We start from the raw sequence: 17,169 nt of genomic DNA on the forward strand, positions 1-17,169 counted from the left end.
TTTACTGAATATTATATTATTTGAAGAAAAATTTCTTTAAAAAAGTATTTTAATATTTATTTCATTTTTAAGTATATAAAAATAGAACGATGAGTGATTTAACTAATTAGAGTTATTTACATCTACATATTCTTGTTTATTGATTTGAGAATGATTTGGAAAATATCTAGTAGTTTGAGGTTTAGTAATTTGTTCTGTAAAACATGACTTTTTCCAATGGGAGATGATGATGAACACTGAAAATAGTAAAGTAAAAAATAGTAATATGATGTCTGAAGTAAAGGATATTAAAGATAATACAATCATTGTATAATCAAAATGAACTGTACATAAATTATCTCTTGCATTAAATCCATATCCTATGTCTTTCATTGGACATATTATTTTTCCATCAAATTCATTCTTACATGTGCTTTTTGTTTCAGTTGATGGTGAAAGTAAAGGACATGACTTAAATATATAATGATTTCCATCACTTCTATATTCTGCTATGATACAACACTCATTCTAATATATGATGTTATGTTCATTTAAAGAGAAATTAATAACAAACTTCAAATTCATATTGAATGATATTATTAGTATTAATATCAGCCCATGTTTTAGACATTTTAGTCATAATAATTGTACAATAAATAGATGCACAAAAACAACAGATAATACCAATTACTGCAATAATATTTATTATTATTTGTTGATTTTGAGTAATTTCATTAATATAAAATGTGTAAGAAATTCCAAATAAAGGGCAGGTAAATGAAAGAATATATACAGCAATTTTAAATCCAAATTTAATATTGTCTAAACCTTGTGAAGTTGAACCATAATACATTCCTATTAAAGAAATAATAATTGAAAGAAACCAAATTGATAGAACCCAAACGAGTGAGAATATGTATATAACCCTGCTCTTGGTCATTTGTTTCAATGTCTCTTCTCATTTTCAGTTATCCGGGATTGTTTTCTTGAAATTTCATAACTTTTATAAAAAAGGATTAAAACTAGCGAAAGAAGGAAAGGTGTTTATAAATATATATCACCCCTTTATTTCATTTTTTGGATATAATTTAATTCTTCTTGAAAGACTTTTTATTCTTTTCTAAATGTAAAAAATTGAGTCATTTTTATGTTCTTTTCTTCAAAATTGTTATATAACTTCCTTTTTTCTTTTTATCCCATTTTCCAATTGAATATTTGTTAAAATTTATTTTGAAATGGATTGGATTATGTTTAGGAGTACAATTCATTAACTAATTTGAGGTTTAATAGAACTAAATATATTTAAAATATTATCAATTTATTATTATTTTTGAATTAATTCCTTTTATTCAATTCCAACATTAAAAAAAAAAGAAAAAACAAAATAATTAAGAGAAGTTATTGTATGTATTATTAAGACTATTTAATATAAATATTCATTTTAACACTTTATATTACAATATATTTTTATAATTAAATTGTTTAAGACAAAATAAAAAATGGTCATTAAGGTACAGTAGTATTTTATTGTTATATTACCTAGTTCAAAAAAAAAATATAGTAAAACACAGTTAAAATAAATTATTTCTATGTGATAACACGAATGATTCAATTTAAAACCAATTAAGAGCTTCATACTTTTTCTTTAATTGAACACATTTTGGATCGTATCCAAAAAACTTCTTTATTTCATCAGCCACAGTTGTTTGTTTTGATTTTGAAATAACATTTTTAGGTGTTTCAGTATGAAGGTCAATCATTCCACCATTTGTTTGAACGTTGATAGCAAGTTCATGAAGAGGTTTTTTTTGTTCTTTTTTACTTTGAGCTTCAAAACGCCTTTTTTTATCTGTTCCTTTGTGCTTTCTTGGTTTAATTCCAGCTAATTTAATATACAATTCCATTTTAGTAGGATCACTTTCAGTTTTCATTCTTTCATTAAGTATTTCAACTTCTTCAAGAAAGTTGTTATAAGTTGGGGTATCATTGAAATCCCCTCGGTCTAATTCTTTTATGTTTTTAGGTAACTTTTCTCGTTTTTCTTTTTTCATTAATGAGTCATCTCTTTTGTATGACACAAACTCACTTTTTGATAATTCAATTCCACACTTCGGACATGTAAATCTCTCATGTTTTACTGAAAGACATGCTTGACATAAAATATGACAACAAATAGTTGATCTTCTTAATTCATCAATTTTAGTTTTATCACATTCCCCACATTTTCTGTATTCATCAGGGATATGTCGTAGTGTTTTAGCATCAGGAAGTTCATAGGTCATGAGGTGTATAATCAAACAAAACTTTCAAAACTTTTTAAGTTTTTTTCTTTTTTTTATGAAAATGAAAGAAATATTTTGTGTCTCAAATAAAAGATTTGGGTTATATGAAGTAATACATATGGAAAGGAAATCTACAGAATGTATTTTTTGATGACTGTTTGTACAAATAATTTAATAAGATTTTGTGAATAAATTAAATACTGGATGAAAATAATATTATTTGAACACATATCTCAAAAATTTAAATCAAGTTAAAGTGATAATAAACTATCTGAATATCCTAAAGGAATTAAGTTTAGATTGAAAATTACGTTTTGTACATTTGATAATGATAGTAGGTATAGAGAAATCTATTCATAGTAAATTTAAAAATTAAGATAGTGTTTTTATAATAGTATTATATTGAGAATTTTAGAGATTAAAATATTTATTTATAATTTCAATAAATCAGTATAATGTAAATGATATTTTGTAAATGATATTACTTTCGGTAAAGAGAAATTTTGTTGAATTGATAATGTTATTGTATTTAAAATTTTTCTTGATGAATGAAATTTATATTTCACAAAAGAATAGGGAGTGAATGAAGATGAATTAGATGAAGAGTATTATTAAAAAAAGTTTTTCAATAACATTTGTAAAAAGAAAATTCCAAAGAAAAATATGTAACTATGAAATTTCTAGGTTTTTTCTATAAATCACAGGAGAAAGAAATTTTTTTGAGAGTGTTACAATAAAAATTAAAAAGAAGTGAGTCATCTAACAAGAAAGTAGAGACCTTTAAATAAATAATTAATAGAAAAAAATAAGAAATTAGAATAAAGGAAATTTCCAAAAGAAATTTCATAATTAAAGAAGAATGATGAGAAGTCTGAAAAAAAATTCAAAAGAAATTGTTTGAATTATTGATGATATACTTTTGATAAGTTAGTTTTAAAACTTTAAAATCAAAAGAATAATAAATTGATATGAACCAATCAATTTTTGTTGAACGTCAAACTTGTGCTCGGACACAAGTTATTGGGAATAAAGAGATATACATTGTTGTTAAACAAAATAATTTTGTCATACAACTACATTCAGAATCTATACAATTAACAGAGTGTGAATTTAAGTGTGTATTAATTTATGATACTCCTGATAAACGAATAGTTCCATTTGTCAATGCTTCACCAATTAAATATAAAATACATCAATTAACAACACATTCTGTTTCAATAGAAAGTAAATTAACTGTTTTATCTAGTCAACATGAAGACATGTTATTTATTGTACGTATTGATATTTTTAATAATAAACAATTAATTACTAGACTTTTTTCTGCTCCAATCAAAGTCACTTCTAAACTTGAGTCTAAAAAGAAACCAAAATTTGATATTCTCAAAGGAGATAATGAAAAAAAACCAAGAATCTATGAAGACTTAAATATTTCAAATTCATCAAGTCCTACGGATGAATCAAATATTTGTGTACTTACTCTTCTTGCCACGAATTCAATATTAATAGAACAAGTAAAAAAGAATCTTAATAAAATAGAACCAATTGAAACATTAGAAAATGGATTAAAAAAATATATTCGATTAATGCTTTCACTTGATTTCAGTTGTCATCAGTATTATCTCTTTGATTCTATAAAATCATTATCTCCTCAACAAATAACAGCTTTAGAAGAAATATCAAATGTCTTTACTCATTCCTCTCACTCAAGTCCATTTATTAATTTTAATCCACAAACTCAGAACCAAGAAACACGACTTGATTTAATTAATAATTCAATACAAAATCCATTTTTAAGGAAGTCATCAATTGAACAACAATTTTAATTACTTTTTGTTATAAAAACAAAAAGTAATTTATGAATAGTTTAATATAGTTATATTTAATAATATATTTTAGTTTATTTGTATTTTAAAAAAAAACTATAAAATCACTCCTTCATGTCAGAAAAACAACAAAATGATATAGAATGGGTTAGTCCTATCCCTCTAGTCCCTACTGAAGAAATGCTAAAAGACCCATCATTTGAACCTCTTGATCCTGCTGCCTATCTTCATACACTTCATCAACAAACGACATGTTGTGCAAGTGCACTTGATGATTATATCGCAAAGATACAAGTATTTCTTCAAAGCGTTTGTTTTGTTTAAGGTAAAATTAATTTTTTATTAATTAATAGTGTTCTGATGCTACTTCAAAATCAACTGAAATTCACAAAGCAAGTACAAATCAAGTTCTTTTATCAGTACTAGATTACTCAGACTCTGTTGATCAATTATTAAACCGATTTAGTCAAATTGAACAATCAGTAGCTGGTCTTGCTGAACTAAATGCTGAAGTGTTTGTTATTTAATAAATCATTTAAGAAGATAATATTAATTATTAGAAAAGACTTACGGAAGAAAGTTGAGCAATTAGAAGTATTTGTACGTCAACTTTGCTTTAAAAAATAAATAACACATTTTCAATAATAATAATAATTTTTTTGTTATTTTACCTAAACTTAAAATAAATTCTTATTCTTCCTTTTTTTAATTTCTACAAGAAAATAACTCATTAAAATGATAAAATTATTATAATAAAACTATTCAAATTAATTTAAAATATTCCATAAAGAAGTAATTGATTAACTGGTTATTTAAATTTTTTGTTTATAAGATGACTGATACTAATGTTTTCAATAATTTATTGTTTGATATAAATAGTGGATTACTAATGTCAATTTGTTGTAATGTTTGTTTTAGTTTTAAAGAGAAACAACAAAGATATAATAATATAGTTAATATATGATCCTACAGATCAGTTTTGTCAGAAAAATGCTTCATGTATTATGGAATACTTTTCTGCATATGGAAAAATGCAAGACTTATTTATTTGGGCATTTGAAAAAGAATATCTTGAAAAAAGTTTATTATTTTTAATAATTTTTAAGATGAATTATTAGATAAGAAAAAGTAATTTATATTATAGAAAATGCACGTGATGAAGTAGAGACATATAGATTTTTTACAACATTTAACTATCTTTACGCTATTGATAATTTTTTTGATTATTCAAAAGAAGTAATTAAACCATTATTTGAAGATCGTACAATGCTTGACTCAATTGATATTGATTTATTTAGAGGAAATTTAGATGAATATACTAAAGAAATGAATGAAAGGTATTACAAAAATATTCAAGATTTATTAAAAATGATTCAAATATTAAAAAATGGATTTGAAGTATATTTAAGATTAATTCCAATGAATTATTTTACAATGTTAAATGGAATATCTAAATTACTTGATAATCCAATTTATAAGAAAAAAGGATTTAATTCCAATTTATTTGGTAAAATTATTAAATTAACAGTAACTAATTTTATGAAAAATAAAAGAATGCTCAGAAGAGCATTTCAAAACACTGAACAATATATAGAAAAAATTGGATTTGTTGCTGACACTTTAGAGAAAATGCTTAATAAATGTAATGAACCATATGTTATGCACCTTGTTACTGTTGCACATAATTTAGAAGAATTTACATCAATTGAAACTATTTTAGAACATTCAAAATATGAAGAAAAACAACAAACTCAAGAAGTATGTCAAATGTCTTCAAATGAATTAGCATCTTTAATTAAATGTAATATTCTTCCTATTAAAAGAATGTTATCTCCATTAATTAGAGTAGAATTATCAAAAGCATTATCATTATCAGGTTGTTCTTCTGATGATTTCTTAATTTATACTAATGTACTTCGTTCTTTTGAAACTTTCTCAAGAGAGTTTTATACATATTTTAAAGCAGTATGTAGTGAAGAAGAAAGTAAATTAAGGCAATTAAATTCTATTAAAGAAAAGGTTGATCAATCAAATAATATACTAAAAGATAAGAAGATAAAAAATATGAAATTAAAAGAACAATTACAACGACTTCGTGTTAAAAAAGGAATTCACACTTTTTCTGATGTTTTATTAAAAACAAATACCTCTACTTCTGGTCCAATTACTGTTCAATCAAATTTAGAACGTCATAAAGGAAAATTATACGAAAATATACAACAACAAAAAGTAGTAACAAAAAATGAAAGTAAGAAAGTGACACAAGATGAAAAGAAAGCTGAGAAGAAAAGAAAAGCTGAACAAAAGAAAATAGAAAAAGAAGAAAAGAAAAGAAAACGAGAAGAAGAAAAGAAATTAAAAAAAGATGCGAAATAACATTTTTCTCCTTTCATTCATTTCTTTGTTTTTTGGTGTTTAAGTATTAACTTTATTTAACTTCAAACTACTAATTATTTTTTTTTTGGATTTCGAACTTTAAATCAATAATGTTCGATCTTGAGTCTTTTAATAAAATATTGTTTAACCAAGAGTCAGGTGTTATTTTTGCTATTTGTTCAAATGTTTGATTAATTTAAATACTTGTACCATGTCAAATATTTTATATTTATTTGTTAGTTAATTTATAATATTAATGACAAAGAATGCATTAAGAATGCAGAAATTTTAATGAAATATTTTCATGCACATGGCAGATTAGAAGAATTAATTATTTGGGCATTTAATAAACAAATTATTACAAAAGGTTTGTACTACCAATTCAATAAGATTTATCATTAAAATATCAAATAAAATAATATTGTAGATAATAAAAATATATTGTTTAATAATGATGGATATTTTTCTATATTTTTCTATGTATTTGCATTAAAATATATTCCTAAATTTTTTCAATCAGCTATTCATTTGATTTATGACCAACAACAATTAATTGATCAAATTAATGTGAATGTATTAAATGGAAATTGTGAGGATTATTCCGAAGAAAACAATAAAAGTTATGTAAATAGTTTAATGACATTAGTTAAATTATTTCATAGTGTTCATGACCATCAATCAGAAATTTTAAATAAATTTTCTCCATTCTTTATTCATTTAGTAAAAATTATTTTTAAGAGAATTGACCAATTGGTTGAAGATAAAGAAGGATTAATTAAAAATGATATCTTCAATGTGATGGTAAGAAGTATCTTTAATATTGTTTCTAATGATATTGGATTTTTTAAACAAATTGTTGGAATTGATTTTTATGAAAGAAATTCAAAAGTTTTAACATTTATTTCTCAATTAATTACAAGAGTTGTTGGTGTTAAAACAACTGATAATGATATTCTTGCACACCAACTAAGAAGCATGTTAAATAAAGAAGTTGATATTGATAATTTATTATTATCTAAACATATAATGAATAGTCCTGATGATGATAGTTGCAGGTTCATTGAATTAACACCAGAAATTGTTATTGACATAGTTATGTTAATGAAAACAAATGCACTTCCAATGAAAAAATATTTGAATAATAGTATTAGTTCACAAATATATCAATCATTAGAATTTTTTACAAGTAATATTGATGATTATTATACATATGAAAATTTAATTCATTCATTAAATCAATTTGTTCATGATTATTATGTACAATTATATATCAACGTAGGACAGGCTGATAAAATTGAAGAGCAATTTTATCTAATAAAGGAAGAATATGATGAAAAGTTTTTTGAATTAGAAGAAAAGAAGAGAAAGAATCAATTATTGTTAGAACGATTAAATGAACTTAAAAAAAGAAAAGGGATTCTTGGAATATCAAAAGATTGTTTAAAATCATCAAATCTTTCTTTAAATTCAAATGAATTAAAATCAAGTCAAAAAAAGAAAACTTCTTTATATGATTCTTCTCTTAAAAATATGTTTGAGAGTATGGAAAAAAAACATAAAGAAAGAATAGAGTCACTTAAAGAAATAAGAGAAAAACGTATTGAACAAATGAGAGAGAAAAAGAAACAAATAAAAAAAGAGTGGAGTTCAAATTGGAAGGAGTTTAAGGAAATTCGTGAAGAAGAAAAAAGAAAGAAAGAACTTAAGAAAGCACTGAAAAAAGAAAAAAGAGAAGAAAAGAAAAGAAAAAAAGAATTTGGAGATTTAACAAGTGAAATATCAAGCATATCTATGAGCACTTCTACAACAAATTTGAGAGATAATAGTTCTGAAATTAATTAACTCTTTATTATTATACTATTTAATAATTCTTTGAAAGGGTTTTTTTTTAATTTTATCTATTTATTTCAGAACTTTGTTTATTAATTATTATTCTATTTTATGAAAATTGTTTCTTTTAATTTAAATAATAAAAAACCACTTAAAATTACTACAGTTCATAGTCAATACATTCTTCGTACAATTTCATATTCAGGAGATGATAACGTTGTTGTATTTATTGTCTTGGAAGGGAAAAAACCAATACGAATTTGTCGTATGAATGGAAGTGGAAGTAGTGAGTATTTACTTCCAATTGATAAGAGTGTATCATTTATGCTCAAAGGAAAAGGGACAGTAACACTAACCTTTACTGAACATGTACTTGTTAGTAATGATGATACTGTAAGTTATATGTGTGATATAATAACAGAAAGTGATCGTGAAAAAATGCTTTAAAATTCTTAAATAAATAAAAACTAATTCAGTTTTACTTACTTTTTTTGTTTTTTAATGATTTACCGAGTGAATATATGTAGATATAACATTAACCAATATAATATTAGTACCAAATACAATGATTTCTGAAATGAATATACTAAACATTGAATTCTTTCCTTTAAATTCAAGTCTATATCTATAATAAACTCAAATACCATACGATCTAATACTGTAAATTTACAAATACTGTAAGAAATAAGATACCATACCCTCTATTATTTTTGGTACTACAAATAGAAGTAAAACAAACATTGCATTGTACATACATCATTAAATGCAACAAAAATCATATCATAAGATAAGAACAGAAAATAACATCTTTTTTACAATATCTAACCCAATTGTAATTAAACAAAAAATTTGTTGAAAGAAAGAAATGAATATCGTATTGTTGGTTTGGGGAGATCAAATGATAGTTGATAGATAATACCAACATATTAATAAATTATGCCATAGTCTGACGTATTCTATAGTATAAATAAGTTTTCCAAAGAAATTCAAATCCATAACGGTAATAATATCTTGTTAATCCTATTAAAACAAGGCTGTTCCAAATACTGCAATAAATCTTTCTTTAGTAAAAAGTGATTTATTTGGATAAAAACTAGGTAAAAGAGTGTAATGGTGTAATACATAAAACACTGGATAAATCTTTATATGAATAGATAGTCCAAAGAATAATGAACATAACCATACTTCTCTTTCGCACAAAAAATAAAATGCTAAACTAACAAATAAACATACTGTAACTTCAACATTTCCTCTTGTAGAAATAACAATTGACATTGGAATAAATGCCCAAACACCAATACATAATAATGACATAATAAATGAATTTGTTTGTCTTAATAAATTAAACTGAAGAAAGCAATAATAACATAAAATCTACAGAATAATATTTTTCCAAATTGTTCATTTGAAAGAATGTCTGGGATTAATATTTTTTGCTAGTAATGATGCACATCCATATATAGCACTTGTATCTGGTGATTCTCCATTAGTTGAATATCTTGAGCATCATTATATACATAATCAATGGCTGTATATCTTACATTAAATTTTTTATCTTGGTACATTCCATGTGCTATTAACCCATTCCAATTCTTAACGTACTAAGGAAAAATAGATAACTCCAAAAGCATTAAGTAAAAGAATATAATTCCGTTCTTGGCATTAATTTTTCACAAAACAATAAAACTTTAGACTTTCATTTTTTTAAGTTCTTATTTAAGCAACATGACCCTTTATTTTGTGTTTTCAATAACTGAACTAACACTAACTAAATTACTTTAAAACAATATTATTAGAATATGTTTTTAAATTATTAGTTATATTATTTGATAAATAAATAGTTTCTTCAAAAACTCATTTAAGTTTTATTTGTATTTTTCTATTAAAAAAAGAAATACATAATTTTGATAACTAATGAAGAAAAGAGTATGTCAATGACTAATGTTAGTGGTTAAATATATTATTGATTAGCTGAATCGCCAAGAGTAACCAATGATAATCCTCACAAGTATCTTGGTTTTGAAAGAAGAGATAAAGTAATTATTATTTATTGTATATGTTTATTAATTCTTATACCTTCTGTTTTATCATTATTAAACACTATAAAATATATCAGTATCAATAAAACAAGAAAAATTAATATTGGTATAATCTATAATTTAACTTATGATTTTGTATTATTAAATATAAATTAAATGAATTTGATATTATAGATAAATAAATATCAATTTTATTAATCTATTTGTATTTATATAATATAAATATCAATAAAATTAAATTATAAGTTAAATTAAATGAAATATGAATATGAATAATATTAATAAGAAATGAAATAATTAAATAATAAGAATATATTTAAAATATAAATATCAAATTCATGAATAAAATAAATAATAAATTATAATTTAAATTAAATAATTAAAAGAATGATGAAAGTATTTTATAAGAATATTATTTTTATTGATTTAATAACTGTATTACCATTTTATTTGAATTAAAACATAATATAATCATTATATTTGATTTTCTATTAATTATTTTAAATATTATTTATTTGAATTGAAATGATTATAATAAATATATATGATTTGTAATTTGTATATTTAGTTTTATGAAATTATTATTAATCAAATATTGGTCATTAAATATAAAATTATTTCTATTTCATTCATTTAGTAAAGATAATAAGATTAATTATTTATGAATGGATCTATTTAATTTACTTCTTATTCTTATATTATTTTATTCTATTTATTCTTATATCACTATTCTTTCTATTCTTTCTTATGTTGTATTTGAAGTTAAATTATTATTAATTCATGTTTATGTGTAATTAAATATTTATTCATATATTATTTACTTATTTTTATTAATTTTCTTGTTTTTGATTTTAATACTCCTCTTAATTGTTTTATTATTATTGATTTTGTCATATTTTACTTTATTAATTTATTACTTCTTGTTAATTCTTTCATTCCTACAACATCTTAGTTATATATTATTAATTCATAATTGATAAAATTAGAATACACTATTACTCATGGTTGTTGATATATGTCAATATACAATTATACATTTAATTTATATTTCTATTTTAAATATTTACATTGAATTATTTGAGAATTTATGACAATTAGTAATTTAATATATCTAGAATTATTCACCGTATTATTATCAGTTAGTTGATACTTTAAAAGTTATTAAGAAGATTAAAATCAATAAAATTACATTTCAACTTCCCCCAAAATACACCACAAACAATCATTAAAAATATGAAAAACTTAATATTCTACATATTCATCTCTGTTAATATATTAGAACTGTTTCATTCTATTTCTCACATCTTTCAATTAATCTCTATGATAGAAGTAGAACATATTCAATTTAATTAAACAAATTCATTTTAATGAAAATTAACGATTCACATTAAAATTTACCAAAATAATTAAGATTTATTAATTTTGTTAACTAATAAAACAAACAATAACAAGTTTTAATAGTACAATACCTATTGTAATATCAATAAATATACCCTGTAATAATTATTCCTTTATAAATATGGACTAATGCCTTTTTCCATGAGAAAGAAATTAACCAAAAATAAAAGAGATATAATTTTAAATGTTTTCAATTCTTGAATAAAAAGAAGAAAGAAAGATAAAAAAGGAAATAAAACTCTAACTATTCTTTGTTCTAATAAATATTAATAACTTGTCTTATTTTTTTTTGAAGTAGAGTACTAATACCGTAGAGTTAATGTAAAGTAACATATGGCTGAAGTTGTTCTTTGGTTTTCTCATAAATTAGATAATCACCAATATCCACAAGATTACCACAAGCATCAATTAACTGATTCATTTCAACCAATTTTTTTTCTTTCTTTAACCTGCAAATAGCCTTTTTTGAATTTTCATTAGGAAGTAATAGAGAAATAATTTGTTGATATATTTGAACTTTGTTTTGTTCAACATTACTGCAACGTTCTTCTTCTTTTCTAACTCGTTCAACTTCTTTTAGTTTTATTTCTTTATACTTTTTTTCATTTTTTATACTTTTACTTTCGTTTTCCACCATCTCTATCCAATTATCTTTTTCTCCATCCTCACGTTTAAACTTTGTATAATTACCATCACGATCAAAATTACCTTCTTCTCGTTCTCTATCAAGATTAAAAGGTTCTATTGCCCCTTCTTCAGTTAGTTCATCCTCACGTTCTTCTCCTTCAAAATCATCATCATTCCAATCTGTTTCAACTTCTTTTCTTTTTAACTTATGTTCTTCAACTTCAGTTAAGTTTTTCTTAGTTGCATGAGTCCTGTTGTAATCATCTCTAAGATATTTAGTATATTCCTCTTGTAATTCTTGTTGGAGTTGTTTATCACTCATTAACTTAATTATTAATAAATGTTTTAAAACTCTTTTATAAAACAATATTTTAAAATAAAATAATAAAATAAATTCATAACGAGATATTAAAATTAAGCAGTCTTGTCAGCCTTCTTTTCTTCAGCAACTGGAGCAGCTTTTTCTTCGACAGCAGTGGTAACAGTTAAAGCAGCTTGTTGTTTTGCTTTATCAGCAAGATCTTTATTAAGTTTATTTTGAATCTTCTTTTGTTTTTCATTATGTTTGAATCCATTAATTCTACCACCGAATTCTCTGTACATATGAGCATTCTCGAAGTAAATAGATTTGACGTTTTGAACAAGTGATTCAAATGCAGCTTTGTCTTCTTTCTTAGTTTCAGTAACAGCAACAACTGCAGCAGTTGGTCTGTGAATTAATTGTCCAAGTCTAGCCTTTCCTTTAACAATACAATATGGGACTTGTAATTTCTTGCAAAGGTATGGAAGATAAACAACCATTTCTAATGGTTCAACATCATGAGCAATAACAACTAATTTAGCTTGTTTTCTTTCAATTAATCTAACAACATTATTAATACCATAACTAAGGGTAGCTGGTTTTTCAGTTTTCTTTGAAGCAGTAGCTTTTTCACCTTTTTGTGTTTTTTCAGCTAATTCTTTAGCAGCAGCTCTAATTCTTTGTAATTTAGCAGCTCTTTCTTCTGGTTTAATGTGATCAAGAATTTTGAATAATTGAGTAGCATTACTTTTATCAAGAGTATGATTAGCAAAGATGTTGACTGCTGGTGGGGTCTTTAATCTTTTCATTAATAATCTCTTTTCTTTTTGAATTCTAACATATAGTGGATATTTAACATATCTGGTCAAATCACGTGGATGAGCTACATTACCTTTTCCAAATACCTTCTTATTAGCAACAATAAGTGGGTTGGTTTGTTTTGTTTGTTTTTGTTTGTTAGATTTTCCAGACATCAGTAACAAAGGACTGCGTAGTTAGTAACCCTTGAGGGTATTTTTTTGATAATTGTAAAATAATAATTAATAATATATTTATAGTATATTTTATTTTTCTCATAGTCAGCATGTGATATTATAAGTTGATATTGATTAATCGAAGGTGCTATGAGTTTGTGAATGTTTATTTCATTTGCGTTCAGTCTTAAGAGTGGGACGTCAAAATTACTAGGATTTTTAGAAAGTGGATAAAATGTAGTAGAGGAGAAAAGAAAACAGAAAAAAAAGAAAAACACAAAGAAATGATCTAGGGTTTAAAAGGAATCATTCAAGAACTAGAAAATGTAAAAATGCCACGTAGTAAAGGAAAGGGAGGAAAAAGAAGTGGAGCTAGAAAAGGAGGAAATGTTGGAGGAATTCATGAATTAGTCTTCAAAGAAGAAGGACAAGAATATGGACAAGTTACACGTATGTTAGGAAATGGAAGACTTGAAGCATATTGTTTTGATGGAAAAACAAGACAATGTCATATTCGAGGACAAATGCAAAGAAAAGTATGGATTAATGTTAATGATGTTATTTTAGTATCACTAAGAGAATATGAAGATGGAAAAGCCGATGTTATTAAGAAATATAATTCAGATGAAATTATTCAATTAAAAAAATATAAAGAAATTCCTGATAGATTACCTGCTGAAGATGTAGAAGAGAAAAAAGATGTTGGAATTAAATTTGGAGTTGGAGATGATATTTCTGATGATGAAATAAATGAAGAAGAAGATAGTTATGAAGAAGAAGAGGAAGAAGAAGAGGATAGTTATGAAGTTCCAGCCCAAAACAGAGTGTATACTTTGGATGATCTTTAAACAAATAACCTTAATGATCAATAAGTAATAACTTATGAGTAAATAACTGATTTAATGGTTCTTTGTTTTTTTTTTTAAATTTTATCTAAGCCATTTTAACAACTGTAACTTCAGGACCATGTTTTTTTCTAAATAAAATAACATAAAGAACTAATAAGAGTATTGAAACAATAGTAAGAACCAAGAAATATCCAAAAACACCTAATTTTGCATATGCCGCATAGTCTGACAATTGAGTAATGATACAGTTAAATAAAATAGAAGAGGTCAATACAAACCATAAGGTTCATGTTCTATAATAATAGTGTTTGTCATATATAAAATAAAAGATTAAAACCAAAAACAAACGTAAAAAAAAAAAATAAAATAGAGAATTAATGAAATAATGTGTATTAGAAAACAAAAGTAGAGGATATCCTTTGTTTTGGAATAGGTGATGGAATTGAAGTCATAGGTTGTGAATCAAAATCAAATGAATTAAATTCTTTTTTTTGTTTTTGAGTGGATTTAAATGAACTTTGACCAAAATCAAATGAGGAATTAGAAGTTGTTTGGTGAATAACTTTTGCTTGAGGAATATATGATGGGGTTGTTGAGTTAAAATTAAAAAGAGAAGGAGATGATTGATTTATTGGTTCAGAAGATATGTCAGGTTGTTTAGTTCCAGAAACTTTAAGAGATTGTTGACAAGAACCATGACTAGTGTGAAGTTGTTTTTTGTCTTGGCTCAATTCATCAAATGAACATTTATCTTTAAATTCGAATGATTGACCTGTTTCTTGTTTTTGACGAGGGATAAGAACTTTTACAGGTTCATTAAAATTAAAGGTTCCAAAGTCATGAGGTTGGTGATTTTCATTTAGTTTTGGAGTTTCTTTTGGAAGTCTTGATGAATGAGTATTTGCTATTCTTGGAGATCGAGGTAATCCTTTTGCAAGTTTGCCACAAATGTTAATTGTATTTTCATTAACTTCTACATGAGTTTTTTTTGAAAATTCAGAAGTGTTTTGTTGATTAGATAATATAGAAGTTTTTGTCCCACTTACTTTAATACTATCGTCTTTATGTTTTAATTCATTTTGTTCATTATTTTGGTGACATGGTTGTTTTTGTATTTTTATATCTTTGATAGATTGTTGTTGGGGTTGTTGAACATTTTGGTTGTGATAGAATTGAAAAGGTTTTCTAAATGAAATATAAGGATTTGGTAATTTAGTAGAATCTGTAATAAAACCAAGTATTTGAAAAATATCAGCTCGTTGTGTTGGGTTTCTAATAAATATCATTTTAAATAAAGTTTGAAGAAGAGGAGAACAATTTGGTAGATCATATTTTACACCAAGAATTTTCATTGGACTATCTTCAAATGGAGTGTGTAGAGTTAAACATTTATAAACTAAACAGCCAAATGCCCAAACATCACTTTTACATCCAATTGGGAGATATTCATAAACACTAATTAATTCTGGTGCTCTATATTCAGGAGTAGTCATTTTATTAACTTCCTCTTCAACGATACCACAATCTCCTTGTTTTCGTAATAATTCAGATTCAAATGTAGCACTTCCAAAATCAATAAGTTTAAATTTTCTTGTTGAAGAAAATAAAATATTTTCAATTTTAATATCTCTATGAACAATAGGAGGATTTTGAGAATGAAGAAATGCTATTGCATTAGCTATTTGATAGAAAATACCAAGTACAATAGATTCTTGTAATCCTTTTGGATATGATTTCTCTAAGATTTGAACTAATGAAGAAGGACAATATTCCATTAACATTAACACTTCTTTTCTAGGATTAGAAAATGCAGCAGAAAGATATAATTGACAAACAAATTCACATTGACAACATTTTTTTTGAATAGCAATTTCTTTTTTAATTTGGTCTAATCTTTGTTGATCAAAAAAGGATTGTGTTTTCAAGGCATAATTAATTGATAAATTATTTTGTGGATGGGCAAGATATAGTTTTCCAAATCCACCACTTCCTAATTCTCTTTCAATGAGTATTGACTGATTTCCAAGTTGGATTTGAGTATTTCCCATTATAATTATTTAAATAAATGAATTTTAAGATTATTGAATGGAATTGTTAAATTTTTTTGTAAGCTTTGAATGAATTGTTGTTCCAATTTTTTTCTACTTTATAGAAACTTTAATAAGACAATCCTACTTTTAACGTATTTGTTTGTCTTTTTCACTTATTGTTAGATGTTTTAATTTTTAATTATTTTAATTAATTATTGTGTTTAGTTTTAAATTAATAAAGATATACAAATGTGACTGATATAAAATTATTTATTAACAAACAAATGAAATGTTGTATTTTTAAAAAGAAAAACAACTATTCAATTTATTTCCATTAAATTATCTTTAGGTATCAAGCTACAACTATCTCTTCGAACTTTTTCACCTAGAGCCTTAACAGTTTCAATTTTTTTTAATTCATTTAATGATTTTTTATTCATTTCATTCATTTGTTTAACCATCTCAAGTGCTTCTTCTAACATCATAGCATCTTGTTGTGTTATTTCTTCTGTTCCTACTCTTTGTTCTATTTGTTTAGTGTTTTGAATTTTTTTAGTGAGAGAAATAACCATTTCTTCAATTTTTTTCCGATTTTCTTCTGCTCTCATTTGTAAGTCACGTAGTTGTTTTTCTTCATTAGAAGTTTTTACAATTTCTTTTGT

The 17,169-nt window shown here is 24.2% G+C and overlaps 12 protein-coding genes across 12 annotated transcripts, besides 22 other annotated features; 6 read left to right on the forward strand and 6 right to left on the reverse strand.

Moving 5' to 3' along the window:
* Nucleotides 1–7: 7 nt before the first annotated feature.
* Nucleotides 8–84: a sequence feature (AT_rich).
* Nucleotides 85–102: 18 nt separating this feature from the next.
* EDI_330900 (uncharacterized protein) lies at nt 103–919 on the reverse strand (the record flags this gene model as incomplete). The annotated part of the gene is made up of 2 exons (XM_001741614.1): nt 103–507; nt 554–919. The coding sequence occupies 2 exons, from the start codon at nt 917–919 to the stop codon at nt 103–105; spliced, it is 771 nt and encodes a 256-aa protein (XP_001741666.1).
* Nucleotides 920–1,272: 353 nt separating this feature from the next.
* Nucleotides 1,273–1,459: a sequence feature (AT_rich).
* Nucleotides 1,460–1,592: 133 nt separating this feature from the next.
* EDI_330910 (uncharacterized protein) lies at nt 1,593–2,261 on the reverse strand (the record flags this gene model as incomplete). The annotated part of the gene is made up of 1 exon (XM_001741615.1): nt 1,593–2,261. The coding sequence occupies one exon, from the start codon at nt 2,259–2,261 to the stop codon at nt 1,593–1,595; it is 669 nt and encodes a 222-aa protein (XP_001741667.1).
* A 360-nt stretch (nt 2,262–2,621) lies between these two features.
* Nucleotides 2,622–2,709: a sequence feature (AT_rich).
* Nucleotides 2,710–3,040: 331 nt separating this feature from the next.
* Nucleotides 3,041–3,070: a sequence feature (AT_rich).
* A 159-nt stretch (nt 3,071–3,229) lies between these two features.
* On the forward strand, nt 3,230–4,084 carry EDI_330920 (uncharacterized protein; the record flags this gene model as incomplete). The annotated part of the gene is made up of 1 exon (XM_001741616.1): nt 3,230–4,084. One exon carries the CDS (start codon nt 3,230–3,232, stop codon nt 4,082–4,084), a length of 855 nt encoding a protein of 284 aa, XP_001741668.1.
* Nucleotides 4,077–4,189: a sequence feature (AT_rich).
* Nucleotides 4,190–4,198: 9 nt separating this feature from the next.
* On the forward strand, nt 4,199–4,711 carry EDI_330930 (uncharacterized protein; the record flags this gene model as incomplete). Its single annotated transcript, XM_001741617.1, has 3 exons — nt 4,199–4,393; nt 4,438–4,598; nt 4,645–4,711. The coding sequence occupies 3 exons, from the start codon at nt 4,199–4,201 to the stop codon at nt 4,709–4,711; spliced, it is 423 nt and encodes a 140-aa protein (XP_001741669.1).
* Nucleotides 4,411–4,436: a sequence feature (AT_rich).
* Nucleotides 4,700–4,866: a sequence feature (AT_rich).
* Nucleotides 4,867–4,916: 50 nt separating this feature from the next.
* EDI_330940 (uncharacterized protein) lies at nt 4,917–6,460 on the forward strand (the record flags this gene model as incomplete). The annotated part of the gene is made up of 3 exons (XM_001741618.1): nt 4,917–4,991; nt 5,038–5,164; nt 5,229–6,460. 3 exons carry the CDS (start codon nt 4,917–4,919, stop codon nt 6,458–6,460), a joined length of 1,434 nt encoding a protein of 477 aa, XP_001741670.1.
* Nucleotides 5,166–5,227: a sequence feature (AT_rich).
* Nucleotides 6,353–6,439: a microsatellite.
* Nucleotides 6,461–6,570: 110 nt separating the features above from the next.
* EDI_330950 (uncharacterized protein) lies at nt 6,571–8,302 on the forward strand (the record flags this gene model as incomplete). Its single annotated transcript, XM_001741619.1, has 3 exons — nt 6,571–6,645; nt 6,701–6,827; nt 7,068–8,302. 3 exons carry the CDS (start codon nt 6,571–6,573, stop codon nt 8,300–8,302), a joined length of 1,437 nt encoding a protein of 478 aa, XP_001741671.1.
* Nucleotides 6,677–6,718: a sequence feature (AT_rich).
* Nucleotides 6,858–6,913: a sequence feature (AT_rich).
* Nucleotides 7,997–8,171: a microsatellite.
* Nucleotides 8,177–8,212: a microsatellite.
* Nucleotides 8,303–8,341: 39 nt separating the features above from the next.
* Nucleotides 8,342–8,437: a sequence feature (AT_rich).
* EDI_330960 (uncharacterized protein) lies at nt 8,402–8,737 on the forward strand (the record flags this gene model as incomplete). The annotated part of the gene is made up of 1 exon (XM_001741620.1): nt 8,402–8,737. The coding sequence occupies one exon, from the start codon at nt 8,402–8,404 to the stop codon at nt 8,735–8,737; it is 336 nt and encodes a 111-aa protein (XP_001741672.1).
* A 59-nt stretch (nt 8,738–8,796) lies between these two features.
* EDI_330970 (uncharacterized protein) lies at nt 8,797–9,215 on the reverse strand (the record flags this gene model as incomplete). Its single annotated transcript, XM_001741621.1, has 2 exons — nt 8,797–8,991; nt 9,096–9,215. The coding sequence occupies 2 exons, from the start codon at nt 9,213–9,215 to the stop codon at nt 8,797–8,799; spliced, it is 315 nt and encodes a 104-aa protein (XP_001741673.1).
* An 844-nt stretch (nt 9,216–10,059) lies between these two features.
* Nucleotides 10,060–10,130: a sequence feature (AT_rich).
* Nucleotides 10,131–10,171: 41 nt separating this feature from the next.
* Nucleotides 10,172–11,673: a repeat region.
* A 370-nt stretch (nt 11,674–12,043) lies between these two features.
* Nucleotides 12,044–12,676, reverse strand: EDI_330990 (uncharacterized protein; the record flags this gene model as incomplete). Its single annotated transcript, XM_001741622.1, has 1 exon — nt 12,044–12,676. One exon carries the CDS (start codon nt 12,674–12,676, stop codon nt 12,044–12,046), a length of 633 nt encoding a protein of 210 aa, XP_001741674.1.
* Nucleotides 12,677–12,680: 4 nt separating this feature from the next.
* Nucleotides 12,681–12,750: a sequence feature (AT_rich).
* An 18-nt stretch (nt 12,751–12,768) lies between these two features.
* EDI_331000 (60S ribosomal protein L7A-2, putative) lies at nt 12,769–13,629 on the reverse strand (the record flags this gene model as incomplete). Its single annotated transcript, XM_001741623.1, has 1 exon — nt 12,769–13,629. The coding sequence occupies one exon, from the start codon at nt 13,627–13,629 to the stop codon at nt 12,769–12,771; it is 861 nt and encodes a 286-aa protein (XP_001741675.1).
* Nucleotides 13,630–13,667: 38 nt separating this feature from the next.
* Nucleotides 13,668–13,727: a sequence feature (AT_rich).
* Nucleotides 13,728–13,961: 234 nt separating this feature from the next.
* Nucleotides 13,962–14,477, forward strand: EDI_331010 (eukaryotic translation initiation factor 1A, Y-chromosomal, putative; the record flags this gene model as incomplete). Its single annotated transcript, XM_001741624.1, has 1 exon — nt 13,962–14,477. One exon carries the CDS (start codon nt 13,962–13,964, stop codon nt 14,475–14,477), a length of 516 nt encoding a protein of 171 aa, XP_001741676.1.
* Nucleotides 14,382–14,425: a microsatellite.
* A 319-nt stretch (nt 14,478–14,796) lies between the features above and the next one.
* Nucleotides 14,797–14,850: a microsatellite.
* A 19-nt stretch (nt 14,851–14,869) lies between these two features.
* Nucleotides 14,870–16,525, reverse strand: EDI_331020 (actin-regulating kinase, putative; the record flags this gene model as incomplete). The annotated part of the gene is made up of 1 exon (XM_001741625.1): nt 14,870–16,525. One exon carries the CDS (start codon nt 16,523–16,525, stop codon nt 14,870–14,872), a length of 1,656 nt encoding a protein of 551 aa, XP_001741677.1.
* Nucleotides 16,524–16,553: a sequence feature (AT_rich).
* Nucleotides 16,554–16,693: 140 nt separating this feature from the next.
* Nucleotides 16,694–16,747: a sequence feature (AT_rich).
* Nucleotides 16,748–17,169: the final 422 nt, after the last annotated feature.

This window comes from Entamoeba dispar, genomic scaffold (genome assembly GCF_000209125.1).
Source record: "Entamoeba dispar SAW760 scf_1105229463809 genomic scaffold, whole genome shotgun sequence".
Classification (NCBI taxonomy): Eukaryota; Evosea; order Mastigamoebida; family Endamoebidae; genus Entamoeba; species Entamoeba dispar.